Source organism: Mesoplodon mirus, assembly GCF_964341445.2.
Source record: "Mesoplodon mirus genome assembly, chromosome: 8".
Lineage (NCBI taxonomy): Eukaryota > Metazoa > Chordata > Mammalia > Artiodactyla > Ziphiidae > Mesoplodon > Mesoplodon mirus.
This window is the reverse complement of record NC_138984.1, coordinates 112,448,280-112,467,589: the sequence shown is the minus strand read 5'-3', so window position 1 is coordinate 112,467,589 and position 19,310 is coordinate 112,448,280. Positions and strand designations below refer to the sequence as shown.

The 19,310-nt window shown below is 40.8% G+C and overlaps 1 protein-coding gene across 2 annotated transcripts in view; it reads left to right on the top strand.

The window, feature by feature from the left end:
* The window catches only part of OCA2 (OCA2 melanosomal transmembrane protein), a gene marked incomplete at its 5' end in the record, with an annotated part of 170,515 nt that overhangs the window by 144,251 nt on the left and 6,954 nt on the right, over positions 1-19,310 (top strand). For both annotated transcript variants that reach the window (XM_082630808.1, XM_082630807.1), the window contains one exon: positions 10,802-10,895. In XM_082630808.1, the coding sequence (XP_082486934.1) occupies positions 10,802-10,895 (94 nt within the window). The remainder of the gene's footprint in view (positions 1-10,801; positions 10,896-19,310) is intronic.

The following is a 19,310-nucleotide window of genomic DNA, read 5'->3' as shown; positions in this document are numbered from 1 at the left end:
AAGCTTTCTCTGTATCTATTGAGATGGTCATATGTTTTTTCTCCTTCAATTTGTTAATATGGTGTATCACATTGATTGATTTGTGTATATTGAAGAATCCTTGCATTCCTGTGATAAACCTGACTTGTTCACGGTGTCGGATCCTTTTAATGTGCTGTTGGATTCTGTTTGCAAGTATTTTGTTGAGGATTTTGCATTTATGTTCATCAGTGATATTGGCCTATAGTTTTCATTTTTTGTGACATCTTTGTCTGGTTTTGGTATCAGGGTGATGGTGGCCTTGTCGAATGAGTTTGGGAGTGTTCCTCCCTCTGCTATATTTTGGAAGGGTTTGAGAAGGATAGTTGTTAGCTCTTCTCTAAATGTTTGTTAGAATTCGCCTGTGAAGCCATCTGGTCCTGAGCTTTTCTTTCTTGGAAGATTTTTAATCACAGTCTGAATTTCAGTGCTTGTGATTGGTTAGTTTGTATTTTCTATTTCTTCCTGGTTCAGTCTCAGAAGGTTGTGCATTTCTAAGAATTTGTCCATTTCTTCCAGGTTGTCCCTTTTTTTGACATCTAATTGCTTCTAGTAATCTCTCATGATTCTTTGTATTTTGGCAGTGTCAGTTGTTACTTCTCCTTTTTCATATCTAATTCTATTGATTTGAGTCATCTCTCCTTTTTTCTTGATGAGTCTGGCTAATGGTTTATCAATTTTGTTTATCTTCTCAAGAATCAGCTTTTAGTTTTATTGATCTGTGCTATTGTTTCTTCATTTCTTTTTCATTTATTTCTAATCTGATCTTTATGATTGCTTTCCTTCTGCTAACTTTGAGGGTTTTTTGTTCTTTCTCTAATTGCTTTAGGTGTAAAGTTCGGTTGTTTATCTGAGATGTTTCTTTTTCTTGAGGTACAATTGTATTGCTATAAACTTCCCTCTTAGAACTGCTTTTGCTGCATCACATAGGTTTTGGGTCATCGTGTTTTCATTGCCATTTGTTTCTAGTTTTTTTTTAATTTCCTCTTTGCTTTCTTCAGTTAGCTCTTGCTTATTTTGTAGTGTATTGATTAGCCTCCATTTTTTGGTATTTTTTTCAGATTTTTTTCCTGTACTTGGTATCTAGTCTCATAGCATTGTGGTTGGAGAAGATACTTGATATGATTTCAATTTTCTTAAATTTACCAAGGCTTGATTTGTGATCCAAGATATGATCTATCCTGGAGATTGTTCCATGAGCACTTGAGAAGAAAGTGTAATCTGCTGTTTTTGGATGGAATGTCCTATAAATATCACTTAAGTCCATCTTGATTATTGTATCATTTAAAGCTTGTGTTTCCTTCTCTATTTGCATTTTGGATGATCTGTCCATTGGTGAAAGTGGGGTGTTAAAGTCCCTTACTATGATTGTGTTACTGTCGATTTCCCCTTTTATGGCTGTTAGTATTTGCCTTATGTATTGAGGTGCTCCTATGTTGGGTGTGTAAATATTTAAAATTGTTCTATCTTCTTCTTAGATTGATCCCTTGATCATTATGTAGTATCGTTCTTTGTCTCTTGTAATAGTCTTTATTTTAAAGTCTATTTTTTCTGATATGAGAATTGCTACTCCAGCTTCCTTTTGATTTCCATTTGCCTGGAATATCTTTTTCCATCCCCTCACTTTCAGTCTGTATGTTTCCCTAAGTCTGAAGTGGGTCTCTGGTAGGCAGCATATATACAGATCTTGTTTTTTTATACATTCAACCAGCCTATGTCTTTTTGTTGGAGCACTTAATCCATTTACATTTAAAGTAATTATCGATATATATGTTCCTATTACCGTTTTCTTAATTGTTTTGGGTTTGTTATTATAGGTCTTTCCCTTCTTTTGTGTTTCCTGCCTAGAGAAGTTCCTTTAGCATTTGTTGTAAAGCTGGTTTGGTGGTGCTGAATTCTCTTAGCTTTTGCTTGTCTGTAAAGATTTTAATTTCTCCGTTGAATCTGAATGAGATCCTTCTGGGTAGAGTAATGTTTTTCTCCTTCATCACTTTAAATATGTCCTGCCACTCCCTTGTGGCTTACAGAGTTTCTGCTGAAAGATCAGTTGTTAACCTTATGGGGATTCCCTTGTATGTTATTTGTTGCTTTTCCCTTGCTGCTTTTAATATTTTTTCTATGTATTTAATTTTTGATAGTTTGATTAATATGTGTCTTGGCATGTTTCTCCTTGGATTTATCCTGTATGGCATTCTCTGCACTTCCTGGGCTTGATTAACTATTTCCTTACCCATATTAGGGAAGTTTTCAACTATAATCTCTTCGAATATTTTCTCAATCCCTTTCTTTTTCTCTTCTTCTCCTTTGGGACCCCTATAATTCGAATGTTTGTGCATTTAATGTTTTCCCAGAAGTCTCTAAGACTGTCCTCAATTCTTTTCATTCTTTATTCTTTATTCTACTTTGCGGTACTTATTTCCACTATTTTATCTTCCAGGTCACTTATTCGTTCTTCTGCCTCAGTTATGCTTCTATTGATTCCTTCTAGAAAATTTTAAATTTCATTTATTGTTTTGTTCATCATTGTCTGGTTGCTCTTTAGTTCTTCTAAGTCCTTGTTAAAAGTTTCTTATATTTTCTCCTTTCTATTTCCAAGATTTTGGATCATCTTTACTATCATTACTCTGAATTCTTTTTCAGGTAGACTGCCTATTTCCTCTTCATTTGTTTGGTCTGGTGGGTTTATAGCTTGCGCCTTCATCTGCTGTGTATTTCTCTGTCTTCTCATTTTGCTTAACCTACTGTGCTTAACCTACTTTTCACAGGCTGCAGGTTTGTAGTTCCGTTGTTTTTGGTTTCTGCCCCCAGTGGGTAAGGTTTGTTCACTGGGTTGTGTAGGCTTCCTGGTAGAGGTGACTGGTGCCTGTGCTCTGGTGGATGAGGCTCGATATTGTCTTTCTGGTGGGCAGGACTTCATCCGATGGTCTGTTTTGGAGTTCTGTGACCTTATTATGATTTTAGTCAGCCTCTCTGCTAATGGGTGGGGTTGTGTTCCTCTCTTGGTAGTTGTTTGCCATAGGGTGTCCAACACTGTAGCTTGCTGGTCGTTGAGTGGAGCTGGGTCTTAGAGCTGATATGGAGATCTCTGGGAGAGCTTTCACCATTTGATATTACATGGAGCTAGGAGGTCTCTGTTTGACCAGTGTCCTGAACTCAGCTCTCCCTCCTCTGAGGCTCAGGTCTGACATCTGGCCAGAGCATGAAAACCCAGAAAGAAAGAGAGAGAGAGAGAGAGAGAGAGAGAGAGAGAGAGAGAGAGAGAGAGAGAGAGAAAGAAAGAAAAAGGTTACTAAAATAAAAAATTATTAAAAATAAAGTATTTAAAAGTAATTAAAAATGAAAGAAAGAAAAAGAGAGCAATCAAATGAAAAAACAAATCCGCCAATGATAACAAGCACTAAAAACTGTACTAAAAAAAATAACTGGACTGACAGAACTCTAGGACAAATGGTAAAAGCAAAGCTATACAGACAAAATCACAGAAAGAAGCATACACATACACACTCACAAAAAGAAAAAGGAAAAAAATATATATATCTTTATATAAAAAAGGAAGATAACAAACAAATCAATAAACAAATCTACCAATGATAATAAACTCTAATTACTAAACTAAGATAAACATAAAACCAAAAACAAAATAGATGCAGAAAGCAAACTCCAAGTCTACAGTTGCTCCCAAAGTCCACCACCTCAATTTTGGGATGATTCGTTGTCTATTCAGGTATTCCACAGATGCAGGTACATCAAGTTGATTGTGAAGATTTAATCTGCTGCTCCTGAGGCTGCTGGGAGAAATTCCCCTTTCTCTTCTTTGTTTGCACAGCTCCTGGGGTTCAGCTTTGGATTTTGCCCTGCCTCTGTGTGTACATCACCTGAGAGCGTCTGTTCCCTGCCCAGACATGATGGAGTTAAAATAGCAGCTGCTTATGGGGCTCCAGCTCACTGAGGCTGGGGGGGAGATAGGGGTACGGAATGTAGTGTGAGCCTGTGGTGGCAGAGGCTGGTGTGATGTTGCAGCAGCCTGAGGTGTGCCGTGTGTTCTCTCAGGGAAGTTGTCTGTGGATCATGGGACCCTGGCAGTGGCGGGCTGCACAGGCTCCTGGGAGGGGAAGTGTGGATAGTGACCTGTGCCTGCACACAGGATTCTTGGTGGCTGCAGCAGCAGCCTTAGCATTTCATGCCCATCTCTGGTGTCCACGCTGATACCCCCAGCTCTCGCCCATCTCTGGAGCTTGTTTAGGCAGTGCTCTGAATCCCCTCTCCTCACACACACCCCAAAAATGGTCCTTTGCCTCTTAGACAGTTCCAGACTTTTTCCAGGACTCCCTCCTGGCTAGCTGTGGTGCACTAGCCCCATTTAGGCTGTGTTCACACAGCCAACCCAAGTCCTCTCCCTGGGATCTGACCTCTGAATCCCGAGCCTCAGCTCCCAGCCCCCATTTGCCCCAGTGGCTGAGCAGACAAATGTCTCAGGCTTGTGATTGCTGTTTGGCACCAATCCTCTTTGTGGGGATCTCTTCACTTTGCCCTCTGCACCCCTATTGCTGTGCTCTCCTCTGTGGCGCCAAAGCTTCCCCCCTCCACCACCCACAGTCTCTGCCTGCGAAGGGGCTCCTAGTGTGGGGAAACTTTTCCTCCTTCACAGCTCCCTCCCAGAGGTGCAGGTCCTGTCCCTATTCTTTTGTCTCTGTTTTTTCTTTTTTCTTTTGCCCTACACAGGTACATTCTTGCCTTTTGGGAGGTCTGCGGTCTTCTGCCTGCGTTCAGTAGGTGTTCTGTAGGAGTTGTTCCACACGTAGGTGTATCTCTGATGTATTTGTGGGGAGGAAGATTATCTCCACGTCTTACTCTTTCACCATCTTGAAGGTCTGTCTAGATACTTTTTCATTTCTTCTTTGACCCACTGATTCTTCAGGAGCATGTGGTTTCATTTCCATATATTTGTAAGTTGTCCAGCTTTCTTCTTGTTATTGATGTCTAGTTTCACACCATTGTAATTGTAAAAGATCATTGATATGATTTCTTTCTTCTTAAATTTCTTAAGACTTGTTTTGTGACTTAACATATGATCTATCCTGCAGAATGCTCAGTGTGTGCTTGAGAAGAATGTGCATTTTGCTACTATTGGATGGAATGTTCTGTATATGACTGTTAGGACTATTTCTTTTAAAGTGTAGTTTAAACACAATATTTCTTCATTGATTTTCTATCTGGATGATCTTTCTTTACATAGGACATTGAAATCCACTGATCTGTTAATAGTTGCTTAATATAGTTAGGTGTTCTGATGTATAATGCACATATATTCACAATTGTAAAAGCTATCAATGAATTGACTCCTTTATTTTTATATAGTGACTTTTTTGTCTCTTAATAGTTTTTGACTTAAAGTCTATTTTTTCTGACATAAAAAATCTACTTCTCTCTTTTGGTTTTCATTTGCATGGAATATCTTTTTCCATCACTCCACTTTGAGCCTGTGTGTATCCTGTGGCAGCATATAGTTGGGACTTGTTTTTTCTCATTTGTTTTTCTTTTTTCTTTTTTTAAATCCATTCAGCCACTCTGTGCCTTTTGATTGGAGAATTTAATCCATTTACATTTAAAGTAATTGTTGATAGGTAAAGACTTACTATTGCTGTCTTGTTAATTATTGTTTTCTGGCTATTTTGTAGTTCCTTTGTATCTTTCTTGTTGTCTTCCTTTGTAAATTGATAATCTTCTGTAGTGGTATGTTTTCATTCTCTTCTCTTTATCTTGTGTGTATATGCTATAGGTTTTTGTAGTGTGGTTAACCTGAAGCCTTAATAAAATATCTTATAACAGTCTATTTTAACTAATGACTCAACTTTAATTGCATACAAAAAATCTATTGTTTTACTTCACACTACATTTAATGTTTTTGGTGTCACAATGTACATCTTTTAATCTTGTGTTTTCATTAACAAGTGACTGTAACTATAATTATTTTAATACTTTCATCTTTTAACCTTTATACTAGGGTTAAGTGATTCACACATCACCATTACAGTGTTAGAGTATTCTGAATTTGACTGTATACTTACCAGTAAATTTTATACTTTCCTTTTTTCATGTTATTAATTAGCATGTTTTCATTTCAGCTTGAAGGATTTTCTTCAGCATTTCTTGCAAGGCTGGTCTAGTGGTAATGAACTCCCTCAGCTTCTGTTTGTTTGGGAAAGTCTTTATCTTTCCTTCATTTCTGAAGGACAGCTTTGCTAGGTAAAGTGTTTTTGGTTGGCAGGGTTTTTTTCTTCCATCACTTTGACTATATCATCCCATTCTCTTGTGAATTGTTAAGGTTTCTACTGAGAAATCCACTGATAGCCTTGTGGGGGATTCCTTTGTATGAGAGAAATTTATTTTCTCTTGCTGCTTTTAAAATTCTCTTTGTCTTTGATTTTAGACACTTTTATTATAATGTGTCTTAGAGAAGAATATTTTAGATTGAAATTTTGGGGTGATTTATTAGCTTCATGAACTTGGATTATAAAAATCTTCCCCCAGATTTGGGAGTTCTTAGCCATTATTTCTTTTAAGTAAGCTTTCTGCCTCCTTTCCTCTCTTCCCCTTCTGGGACTACAATGATACATAGGTTTTTTATTGTAGGCTTTCTTCATTTCTCTTCATTCTCTTTTCTTTTTCCTCCTCTGATTGGATAATTTCAAATGACTTGTCTTTGAGCTCACTGATTCTTCTGCTTAATCCAGTCTGCTGTTGAAGCTCTCTCTTGAATTTTTCAGTTCAGTCATTGTATTCTTCAGCTCCAAAATTTCTGTTTGGTTCTTTTTAATGTTTTCTGTCTCTTCGTTGAACTTCTCATTTTGTTCTTGTTTTGTTTTCCTATTTTTTCTAACTTGTTTACTTGAGTTCTCTTGTAGCTCTCTGAGCATCTTTAGAACAATTATTTTGAATTCTGTGTCTGACAATTCCTGAATCTCCATTTCTTTGGGGTCAATCATTGGAAGTTTACACTCTTTCTTTGGTGGAGTCATGTTTCCCTGATTCTTCTTGTTCCCTGTAGCCTGGCACAAGTGCCTGCACATGTGGAGAAGCAGCCATCTCTTCCAGTCTTTATGGAAAATATCTTCACCTGCAGTTGGGGACATGCTTGAGAGTACCATGACCTGAGAACAGGGCACCAATTGTGAGGGCATGTGGCAGCTCTAGTTCCAGGGTGCATGGTGATTTGTTGGCTCAGCATGCTGGAGTCCACATCATTGATACTGTGTGGTCCTTGGTGAGTGGTGTGGATGGTCCACAGAGACTACAAGGACTGTTGTGGTCCTCAGTGGTGCCTCCAGTTCCTGCAGCTAGGGACCAGGGTTGATGAAAGTGGTGATCAGAGCTGGTGGTGTACATACACTTGGCTGCAGGGGCCAGCAGCAGGTGCCTGTGTGGTGGCAAGGGCCAGTTACAAACACGCATATACTGATGGGGTTCTGGTGAAGCAGCAAGGGCTGAGGCCACCTGTAGTTGCACTGGAAGCTGCAGGGGCCCTGCTCTTGGTGTATACTTCCATAGCTGCTGGTTCTTGCCATGGGTACATGGCAGTGGAGGCTAGTTTTGGGAATCAGACTGGGGTCATGCAGGTGTACAGTTGGAGGGGCTAGCTACAGGTGAGTAGAGTAGTATAAGCCAGTGACAGGACATAGAACTGAACCAGGGCCCACAAGCAACTGTGAGGGCCTTGGCTATTGTGGTACAGTCCGGTGGCTGCAAGATCTTGCCACAGGAGTGGGAAGTCGAAGTCAGTGACTGGTGTCAGTCCAGTGGTGCATAAGAGCACAGCTGGAGGAGCTACCATGAGGGTGGTCACCTGCAGAACTCTAGGCTGGTATCTTGCATTTTCACAGCTGCTGGTGTGGGCCGGCTACTGGTCCTGGTCTCAGGCTATGGTGGGGCCTTGCGTGAAGGACTGGGAAGGGACTCAGATGGCTTGTGTCAGTGAACACAAATACTTGTGGGGCATAAACCATTAAAATCTTCAGGAGGTTTGCAGCAGCTGTGCTGGTCATTGGTTTCTTCAGTGATGAAAGCTACCAGAATCATCTATAGAGCAGGTCACTGGAAACCATAGTAACTCCTAGTGTGAGGCTGACACTGGTAGCCCCTGCTTTTCTTCCTTGTTCTTAACTGCTTCTATACAACTCAGGTTTGACAGTTTCTGGTTGGGGTGAAGCAAAAGTGGGTCTTTGGTGCAGTTCCCTGAAAGGCTGGGGAAGTAGGTTTGCTCATCCTGCTTTCTGTTGCCCAGTGAAGGAAATTGTTTCTAAATAGGAAGTTCCCACTTGGTGCTGAGCAGTGTTGGCTTGGGGAATGGGATGATGCAGGCAAAATGAAGCTTCCTGGGACTTGGTATGAAGCCAGTGAGACAACACCCATTCTTGTAGGGTGTGGAATGGGGACCTGACCAATGTTGTTTTCCTTCGTTTTTGTGTGGTTATTCTCAAGTTTTTTGTTCCACTATGTTGCTGAAGTTTCTTCAGAGGACTCTAGATCTCTCCCAGGGCTTTTTTTGGTGGATAGATTTTTGCAGCCATCAGCCTATAACAGAATCTGGTGCTTGTAATTATATGGTTTGGAACATGTGCACAGGAACAGTTGTCTTGATTTTTAGTAGCACTAGGGTCAAGGACCCCTTCCAACTTTTACACCTCAGTACCCCTGACAAGGGCCCAGCATCCTGTGCTTAGTTGTTCCAAGTCTGTTTCTTCGAGCCAACTAGCACATGAAGTCCTTTAGGGTGGAGGTTGGCCTTTTCTGACAGCATGCTGCTTGGTGTGTATGGTGCCTGGTGGCCACACTGTGTGTGTGTTTGCTCTGCTCATTGATGACTGGGTGCTGGGAGAAGCCCTACTTTCCTCGTTTCTCCAAAGAACCAAGACTTCAAGTCTGAAGTTGCCTCTGTGACAATAATTGGGTTCATCATGAGACAACAGAAGGAAGGATTGAAATGTGCCATGGGGACTGCTCAGGGGCCCCTTCTGACAGGAATTTCTGTTTCTTTGTGAAGTAGACGTCCCAGGATATTACTCATTTCTCTTCCAGTAAATATTTGGGGCTACGGAGAATGAAAAAGTGAACTGAAATTCTCCTTGGACCCAGCTAATAGGAAGGGCTCTTTCTCAGACCCTACAAGGCAACTCTGAAGAGCTTTTGGCAGGACTGGAAGAGGAGTGTGTACCGTAGGTGCGTAGGTCTGTGGGTTGGCCACAGGCCATTGGTGAGGACTCTGCTGGGCCTTATGGGGCTCTTCCACATGTCTTCCCTCTGGGGACACCAAGAGGTGGCAATACTTCCTGGGATTTTCTCTTCTCATAGCCGAACCTGAAGCTTCAGAGGGGCTTACAGTAACATGGGGTGCTTCTGTCTAGTCCACCCACTGGTCAAACAAACCACTGGCCAAGCCCAGAGTCAGTGGGGTAGGGAAGTAGATCTGTCTGTTTCACTGGAGACCACTGCAGAAGGCATGCAAGTGAAGTCCTATTGCAGAGATAAAAGGATGGGGAGTGATCCAATCTCCCCAAATAAGCAATGAGGTGTTGCTTTTATGACATCAGGAAACCTGGTGTCCAGTAGAGCGTAGCTCTGTTGTCCCCTAATTCTCTATAGCAAATGAAATCACATGTCATTTACATATCTCCGCATTGTTTTTATCTTTCTGTCTGCGATTTTGGGTAGTCCTTTCCGGATGGGTTACTGTTGGAGCCCTCCTCTTCCTGCTCTTCACAGAGGTTCACACAAGGCAACTGCTCCAAGGCAACAGGTCCAGGGGTCCCTCCTTAACCTCTAATGGGCTGCTCTGAGGTACCTAACAGTGATAACATGGACTAACATCCCCTGAGCATGCTGGAAGCAGGTCCAGGGATCCCTCCTTAACATCTAATGGGCTGCTCTGAGGTACCTAACAGTGATAACATGGACTAACTTCTCCTGAGCATGTGCTGGAAGCAGGTTCAGTGACTACATCTTCTTCTGTCCTTCATTAGCAGCATAAGTCACAAGGGGGCATGTTTTGGGAACACAAATTTCTCACAGAAACGTCACAACTGCTACGTGTTTCACTGATTACTATAATGTGAAATTTATCCGTATTAGAAAGATGCACTGGATGTTGACATGATTTACTAGAGAATACTACTTCCTAGTCATTGAATCTGATGCTTGTTACATCATGAGCATCAGCAGGTGTGGGATGGCTGCACAGAGGCAGTGGTGAGAAATGGTTTAGCACCGGTTTACCTGCATGCAGTTTGGAATCAGAGAACTGATTCTGGCTTGGCCACTTACAAGATCTGTGTCTCTCCATGTCTTGATATCCTTATCTATCCATTGAGGGTATAGCATACACACCTGGAGGAAGTTTGAGGATTAAATAAGATGATGTATGCATGGAGATAGTGTAAGACTTGATCCACTGCAGGGCTAATAAATGCTGCTTAGATGGTTGTGGTCCCAAGCACTGTGTTAGATTCTATGCGACTTCACCCCATTTAGGAATCCACAACAGCAGCTGGAGAAGGAGCTGAGGAGAAGGGGGACCAGTTGGTCATGTGGCTGGAAACAAAGACTTACTGATGGGCTCAAACTCAAGGTTTTGTGGATTCCAAAGTTTGCTTTGGTTTCCTTTTGAACATCCTGTGCTCCATACAGTTTGACTGCTAAAATAGTGCTTTGGATTTTGCAAGTTGGTCATAGAATGAGCAACTCCTCTGGGCTTCCATGGACCTGATATCAGTGTCCTTTTCCTCCACAGATTCCTGTGCTCCTGAACCTGAGCAGAGACCCTGAGGTCAGCCTGCCTGTGCCACCGCTCATGTATGCCCTTGCCCTCGGTGCCTGTCTGGGAGGTAAGGGGGTGTTAATGCATTTGAGGGAGGGCCCCCTGACACTGTGGTGAGCCTGAAGTGATGATTAATGCATGCCAAATTGAAAATAAAGTAAGAATAGTCCAGATGATTTCCTGAGTGGAAACCCATCTTCACCTTTGACTGGAGCAGTTCTAGGCATACTCAGTTCCTCTGCAAGGCCTGTCACTTCTTACTCTATGCAGAACTGCCCCTGACATTCTAAGTCTGTGGCCTGAGGATGATCATTATGACATCTCAAAGTTAACCTGCTCCCACACTGCATGCAGATGTGGCTTAGGTTTAGAAACAGATATTGAATCAGAAACCATCCTCAGTGGCAGCTTCTTATTCCCTTTTTAAGGAGTGTGTGTTGGGGGGGTGAAGTGATTAATGAGAAAGCTAAGAAGTAGAGACTCTAACCTAAGAGTAAGAAGAAGATTTTTAAAAATTCTTTTTGGCTGAAGGAGTGTGTTGTCCTGTGGAGTCATTGAAAAGCCAATTAGAAAAATGTTGGGAGAGACTAACCTCTCATGAGTAAACACAAAGGCTTTGGATGTGATTGTATTTGGAAAGAGGCCTAATCACCTTTGGGAACACAAGAGGATTGTGAGAGTCTTAGATAAACACACTGGATACCTTTTAAGTTTTTATTTTTACATCCAGATATTCTTAGATAGTCTAGCTTTCTCTGTTCTTTGATTTGTCTCAACTATTAGATCAACAGCCTTCTTTTTAGTTTATCTTCTTGTGTGTAAAGGGGGATTAATGTCATTCAGTGAAGTTGCGGTGATTTCTGGAGAGTTAATTCACCTAATCCAGCAACTGAGGCCTCACGTTCTGAGTGCAGGGTTGTTAAAATGGCCCCCATCTGAGATCAGCCCCAGGGAAAGCAATAACTGCATTCACAGCTACATTTAATATCAGTGGTAGAAAGAGAACCCAAAGACACCTGGAGATGTGTCCTCTGTGTGGAATTTTGTTCATTAAACCTTATTGAGCATCTTCTATACCCTGGCATTGTCCTTCAGAGTGGGGAGACAGTCACCTAAGCTAAGATTATAACATAAACATATCCTCTCATGGCCACGTGCATAGAGTGCTCAGGGGGTACCAGGGAGACTGGGGGAAAGTCAGGAATGGCTCTCCAGGGGGGAAGTTTTGAGCTGGGTCTCAAAGGATGAGAAGCCTCCTGGGCTAGTTCAGATTCCCCCAAAACATGTAGAATGAATATGGAGGGGATTATCAAGGAGAGAAGTTAATGTGGACCATTTGTATGGCTAATAACTTAAAATATGATTAAACATTTTTTGACTGAGCCCCTTTTGTAAACAGGGGTATAGCTATAGTGAACAATAAAAGTAGTAAGCCATGGGATCTTTTTAACCTAGTAGCTCTGGTCATTGAATGGTACTTTTTCCTGGTACAGTGGATGCCTACTTGTGCTGGGTGTTAGCTCTACATTTATTCTGTTGGGGGACCTTCTCTCATTAACTCAGAGTTTGACAATTTAAAAAATTCTGGTAAAATGTACATAGCATAAAGTTTACAATTTTAACCAATTTTAAGTGTACAGTTCAGTGACGTTAAGTGCACTCATATTGTGCAATCATCACCACTACCCATCTCCAGAACTTTTTCATCATCCCAAACTGAAACTTTGTACCCATTAAACCATAACTCCCCAGTCGCACAGGGTTTGACATTTTGAAGACCATTTTAAATAGAAATTTTCAGTTGGTTTGAGAAATGTCATTTGTTCTATAAATTGGGTGTGACTCACTAAATAGTTTGAAACAAAAAGTCTTTCCTGGTCTGCTCTCAGTACCTTTTGGTTGCTCTTTTTACTAAGAGCTAAGAACAATTCAAATAAGTCTTAAGAAAAACCTGCCTCAGCCTGGGTGTCCCAGAAGGCAGAGGTTGAGGCAAGTTTGCATGCTGAAGATTTATTGGGACATGTACTCCTAGGGCAGGAAGACTGTAGGAGGAAGTGATGTAAGGCAGTGAAGGAGAGAAAGCAAATACATGGTACATTACAAAGCTAGTAACAGCTTCAAAAGAAATCAAAGCCAATTTTTAGTTAGGTGGGGATGGGACATGTTCTAGATGGTTCCTGAAGAACAGAAAAGCTAAGTGAAATCTCTTAGTGCCTTTGTAGAGTGTGCAGTAAAGTGGGTTATGCTGCAGAACGAATGAGAGAAAAGCTTCAGAGACATGCTGGCCCTTTGCAGACTACACTGAAGTGGGGACAGGGCAGAGAGCCACCTTTTGAAGGGTAGACAGCCAGGACAGAACATCAGAGAGAATCTTCAGCAATCAGCAGGTTATAAACCTGTTAGAAAATGGATAACTCAGCTAGATAGCCAGAAACCCAGAATCTTCCTTTGCTCATATCTCTGTTTCAGAGAACTCCTCATCCCACCCTCAAAACATTTGTAGCTGGTGGGAAATTGAATTCACCTTAAGGTGAAACAAAGCCAGGTCCAGCTCAGCAACAGATTAGATTGGCTCCATGCCCTTCACTGACAGCCTGGCACAAATGGGGATGTGCTCTTCAGTGTGTGTGTGTATGTGCAAATATTATACTTTTGTCTCAGTAGTTCTTTACATAAATTGTTCAGCATACCACTACCTTGGTGAAGAACACCTACAAAAACCCTGCAGATAACCTCATACTTACTGTTGAAATACTGAACGTTTGTCCCCTAAGATTGGGAACAAGGCAAGGATGTCTGCTCTCATCTCTCTTATTCAGCATAGTGCTGGAAAATCTACCTAGTGCAATAAAGCAAGAAAAGGAAATAAAAGGTATACAGATTATAAAGGAAGAAATAAAATGGTTCCTACTATAGATGACATGATTGTCCTGGTGGATACCAAGGAATCTATTTTTTAAAAAGTCAGAAAACCATATAACTAATTTGTGAGCTCAACAAGGTCACTGGATAAAAGATAGACATACAAAAATCAATTTTAGCAATGAACACATGGATACCACAATTAAATACACAATACTATTTAGAATCAGTCAAATAATTAAATACTGAAGCTGAAATTACAATATGCTTATAAAAGAAATTAATGAAGATCCAAATAATTGGGAAGACATACAGTGTTCATGGATTGGAAGGCTCCACATAGTAAAGATATAAACTGTCCCCAAATTAATATTTAGGTTTAATGCAATTCCTACCAAAATCTTAGTAAGATTTTTTGTTTATATCTATAGAATTTATAAATATACATATGGAATGGAGGACATATAAATTGTAAATAAGCGCATGAAAAGATGTTCAACATTATTAACCATTAGGAAAACGCAAATTAAAACCATGATAAGGGAATTCCTTGGCAGTCCAGTGGTTAAGACTTTGCCTTCCAATGGCAGGGGGGTGCAGGTTTGATTCCTGGTCGGGAACCTAAGATCCCACATGCCTGGCAGCCAAACAATCAAAACATAAAAGAGAAGCAATATTGCAACAAATTCAACAAAGACTTTATAAATGGTCCACATCAAAAAAAAATCTTAAAACCATGATAAGATATCATCACACACCTATAAGAATGGCTAAAATAAAAAATAGTGAAAACACCAAATGCTGAACAGAATGTGGGAAAAATGGATCACTCAGACATTGTTGTTGGAAATGTAAAATGGCCAACACTCTGGAAAACAGTTTGGCAATGTCTTAAAAAACTAAACCTGCAACTGCCATAAAACTCAGCAATCACACTACTAGGAATTTATTCTAGAAAAATAAAAACTTATGTTCACCCCCAAACCTGTACACAAATGTTTATGGAAGCTTTATATGTAATAGCCAAAAAGTAGAAACAGATATGATGTCCTTCAACAATAAATGGTTAAACAAATTGTGATACAATACATCCATACCAGGGAAAGCTACTCAGCAATAAAAAATAAATGAGCTATTGATACAAGTGACAACCTTGATGAATTTCCAGAGAATTATGTGGAGTGAAGAAAAAGTCAATCCAGAGGAGACTCCTTCAAGATGGCAGAGGAGTGGGACATGGAGATCACCTTCCTCCCAACAAGTACATCACAACTACATCTACATGTGGAACAACTCCTACAGAACACCTACTGAATGCTGGCAGAAGACTCAGACCTCCCAAAAGACACCCTCAGGCAACCTACAGGCCGAGGCGGGGTCAAATCCAATGCTGAACCCCAGGAGCTCTGCGAGCAAAAGAAGAGAAAAGGGCATTTATCCCAGTAGCCTCAGGAGCAGCGGATTAAATCTTCACAGTCAACTTGATGTACCCTGCATCTGTGGAATACCTGAATAGACAACGAATCATCCCAAATTGAGGAGGTGGACTTTGGGAGCAACTGTAGACTTGGGGTTTACTTTCTGCATCTAATTTGTTTCTGGTTTTATGTTTATCTTAGTTTAGTATTTAGAGCTTATTATCATTGGTAGATTTGTTTATTGATTTGGTTGTTCCCTTCCTTTATATAAATATATATATCTTTTTTCCTTTTTCTCTTTTTGTGAGTGTGTATGTGTATACTTCTTTGTGTGATTTTGTCTATATAGCTTTGCTTTTGCCATTTGTCCTAGGGTTCTGACTGTCTTTTTTTTTTTTTTTTTTTTTTTTTTGCGGTATGCGGGCCTCTCACTGTTGTGGCCTCTCCCATTGCAGAGCACAGGCTCCGGACACGCAGGCTCAGCAGCCATGGCTCACGGGCCCAGCCACTCCGCGGCATGTGAGATCTTCCCAGACCAGGGCACGAACCCGTGTCCCCTGCATCGGCAGGCAGACTCTCAGCCACCGCACCACCCGGGAAGCCCCTGACTGTCCTTCTTTGTTTTTGTTTTTAGTATAGTTTTTAGTGCTTGTTATCATTGGTGGATTTGTTTTTTGGTTTGGTTGCTTTCTTCTCTCTTTCTTTAAATTACTTTTGATAATTTTTTAACTTTTTGATAATTTTTTATTTTAATAACAGTCTTTTCCTCCCTTCCCTCCTTCCTTCCTTCTTTTCTTCCTTCCTTCCTTTCTTTCTTTCTTTCTTTTCTTTTCTTTTCTTTTCTTTCCCCTTTTCTTCTGAGCTGAGTAGCTGACAGAGTCTTGGTGCTCCGGCTGGGTGCCAGACCTGAGCCTCAGAGGAGGGAGAGCTGAGTACAGGACATTGGCCCACCAGAGACCTCCCAGCCCCATGTAATATCAAACGGTGAAAGCTCTCCCAGAGATCTCCATCTCAACGTTAAGACCCAGCTCCACTCAATGACAAGCAAGCTACAGTGCTGGACACCCTATGGCAAACAACTAGAAAGACAGGAACATAAGCCCACCCATTAGCAGAGAGGCTGCCTAAAATCATAATAAGTTCACAGACACCCCAAAACACATGACTGGACATGGTCCTGCCCATCAGAAAGAGAAGATCCAGCCTCATCCACCAGAACACAGGCACCAGTCCCCACCATCAGGAAGCCTACAGAACACACTGAACCAAACTTACTCACTGAGAGCAGACACCAAAAACAACGGGAACTACAAACCTGCAGCCTGTGAAAAGGAGACCCCAAACACAGTAAGTTAAGCAAAATGAGAAGACAGAGAAATACACAGCAGATGAAGGGGCAAGGCAAAAACCTTACCAGACCAAGCAAATGAAGAGGAAATAGGCAGTCTACCCGAAAAAGAATTCAGAGTAGTGAGAGTAAAGATGATCCAAAATCTTGGAAATAGAATGGAGAAAATACAAGAAACTTTTAACAAGGACTTAGAAGAACTAAAGAGCAAACAAACAATGATGAACAGCACAATAAATAAAATTTAAAGTTCTCTAGAAGGAATTATTAGTAGAATAACTGAGGCAGAAGAATGGATAAGTGACCTGGAAGATAAAATAGTGGAAATAACTACTGCAGGACAGAATATAGAAAAAACAATGAAAAGAATTGAGGACAGTCTCAGAGACCTCTGGGACAACATTAAATGCACCAACATTCAAACTATAAGGGTCCCAGAAGAAGAAGAGAAATAAAAAGGGACTGAGAAAATATTTGAAGAGGTTATAGCTGAAAACTTCCCTATATGCCAAAAAAATGGACAACCTGGAAGAAATGGACAAATTCTTAGAAATGCACAACCTTCTGAGACTGAACCAGGAAGAAATAGAAAATACAAACTAACCAATCACAAGCACAGAAATTCAGACTGTGATTAAAAATCTTCCAACAAACAAAAGCCCAGGACCAGATGGCTTCACAGGCGAATTCTAACAAACATTTAGAGAAGAGCTAACATCCATCCTTCTCAAACTCTTCAAAAATATAGCAGAGGGAGGAACACTCCCAAACTCATTCTACGAGGCCACCATCACCTTGATACCAAAACCAGACAAAGATGTCACAAAAAAAGAAAACTACAGGGCAATATCACTGATGAACATAGATGCAAAAATCCTCAACAAAATACTAGCAAATAGAAGCCAACGGCACATTAAATGGATCATAAACCATGATCAAGTTGGGTTTATCCCAGAAATGCAAGGATTCTTCAATATAAGCAAATCAATCAATGTGATACACCATATTAGCAAATTGAAGGAGAAAAATTATATGATCATCACAATAGATGCCGAAAAAGCTTTTGACATACTTCAACACCCATTTATGATAAAAGAAAAAAACCCTCCAGAACATAGGCATTGAGGGAACTTACCTCAACATCAGGAAGGCCATATATGACAAACCCACAGCCAACATTGTGCTCAATGGTGAAAAACTGAAACCATTTCCACCTAGAGCAGGAACAATACAATGCTGCCCACTCTCACCACTATTATTCAACGTAGCTTTGGAAGTTTTAGCCACAGCAATCATAGAAGAAAAAGAAATAAAAGGAATCCTAATCAGAAAAGCAGAAGTAAAATCGTCACTGTTTGCATATGACATGATACTATACATAGAAAATCCTAAAGATGCTACCAGAAAACTACTAGAGCTAATCAATGAATTTGGTAAAGTAGCAGGATACAAAAGTAATGCGCAGAAATCCCTTGCATTCCTATACACTAATGATGAAAAATCTGAAAGAGAAATTACGGAAACACTCCCATTTACCATTGCAACAAAAAGAATAAAATACCTAAGAATAAACCTACCTAAGGAGACAAAAGATCTGTGTGCAGAAAACCATGAGCAAACCATGAGCAAACCACTGAACATTTCTATCATATTGATTAGGATGGTTTGGGTTATAAGGAAAGGAAGATACAAAACAAGATGGTGTCAGCACCAGGAAGAGTATCTCCTGTGACAGGCAGTCAGTAGTGAAGCAAGTCTAGAGGTGTCACAGTGCTTCTTGGTGTCTCCATCTACATGCTCTCCCACCCATCAACGACACTTAGAGCTGGCCCCACACTCAGGCTGGAAACAGCTCCAGGCATCTCCTCACCACACAACAATGGATGGTATCCAGAAAAAGCAGCAGGACTACTCTCTTTTGTAAAGTTTTTTCTCAAAATCAGGGAAATCATTACCAGAAGTTGCCTCTCCCCCAGGAAGACACCTCACAATGTCTCCTTGACACCAAATAGCTTTGGCTGGCCCACTCATGTTGGTCACTGGCAAGGGGCAGGAATCCATCTGACTTTCCCTGCCCCATCATTGGTAGGGAGGAGGTATAGGGGAGTCAGCTACATCTGTGTTAAATGATAACTTTCCCTGGGCATCTCACCCAATAGTCCTGAGGTTCACTTAAGATTATGAATGTGAGAGTACCATTCAGATGTCAATGGTTGTTTCAGTAGTTTAATAAGATGCTAACAGGCTTTTGATCGTACCCCACATGGCATTGGTTCCGTGTGGTGGGGAGAAAGAAGTCCTAGGTGTCACTACTCTGGCTCAGACCACCTGGCCGGTTTCCATTTACAGAGGGGTGAATTAGAAGTTGGGCTGTGCACACGAAGAGCTGCTGCCTGTCTTGGCATGTCTGGGTAATCCTACATGAAAACGAATGTATGGATCTAGAGGCAGAACAAGAACATTTTCCAAAACGATTCTCTGCCATGCTCTTGATGACCATTTTAAATGTTTATAAAGAATCTTCAATCTAATGTCCTATGTCAACCAATCCAATCTGAGTTAAATAAACCATGCTCTCAGACCAGTGGTAATTTTTCATTTGACAGAAAACATAAAAATTAATCTTATGCACTGGCATTCCCTTTGGAAAGTAATTTTTCATTTGACAGAAAACATAAAAATTAATCTTATGCACTGGCATTCCCTTTGGAAAATGTTAATAGAAGTACCTGCCACTCAGGATATGAACTTAACCAAAAGGAAGCAACAGGTTTTAATGTAGCCATGTGCTGCCTGGATCACCCACAATCTCTAGACAACTTTGTCAAGGACGCCATGCATACCTGGACCTAAA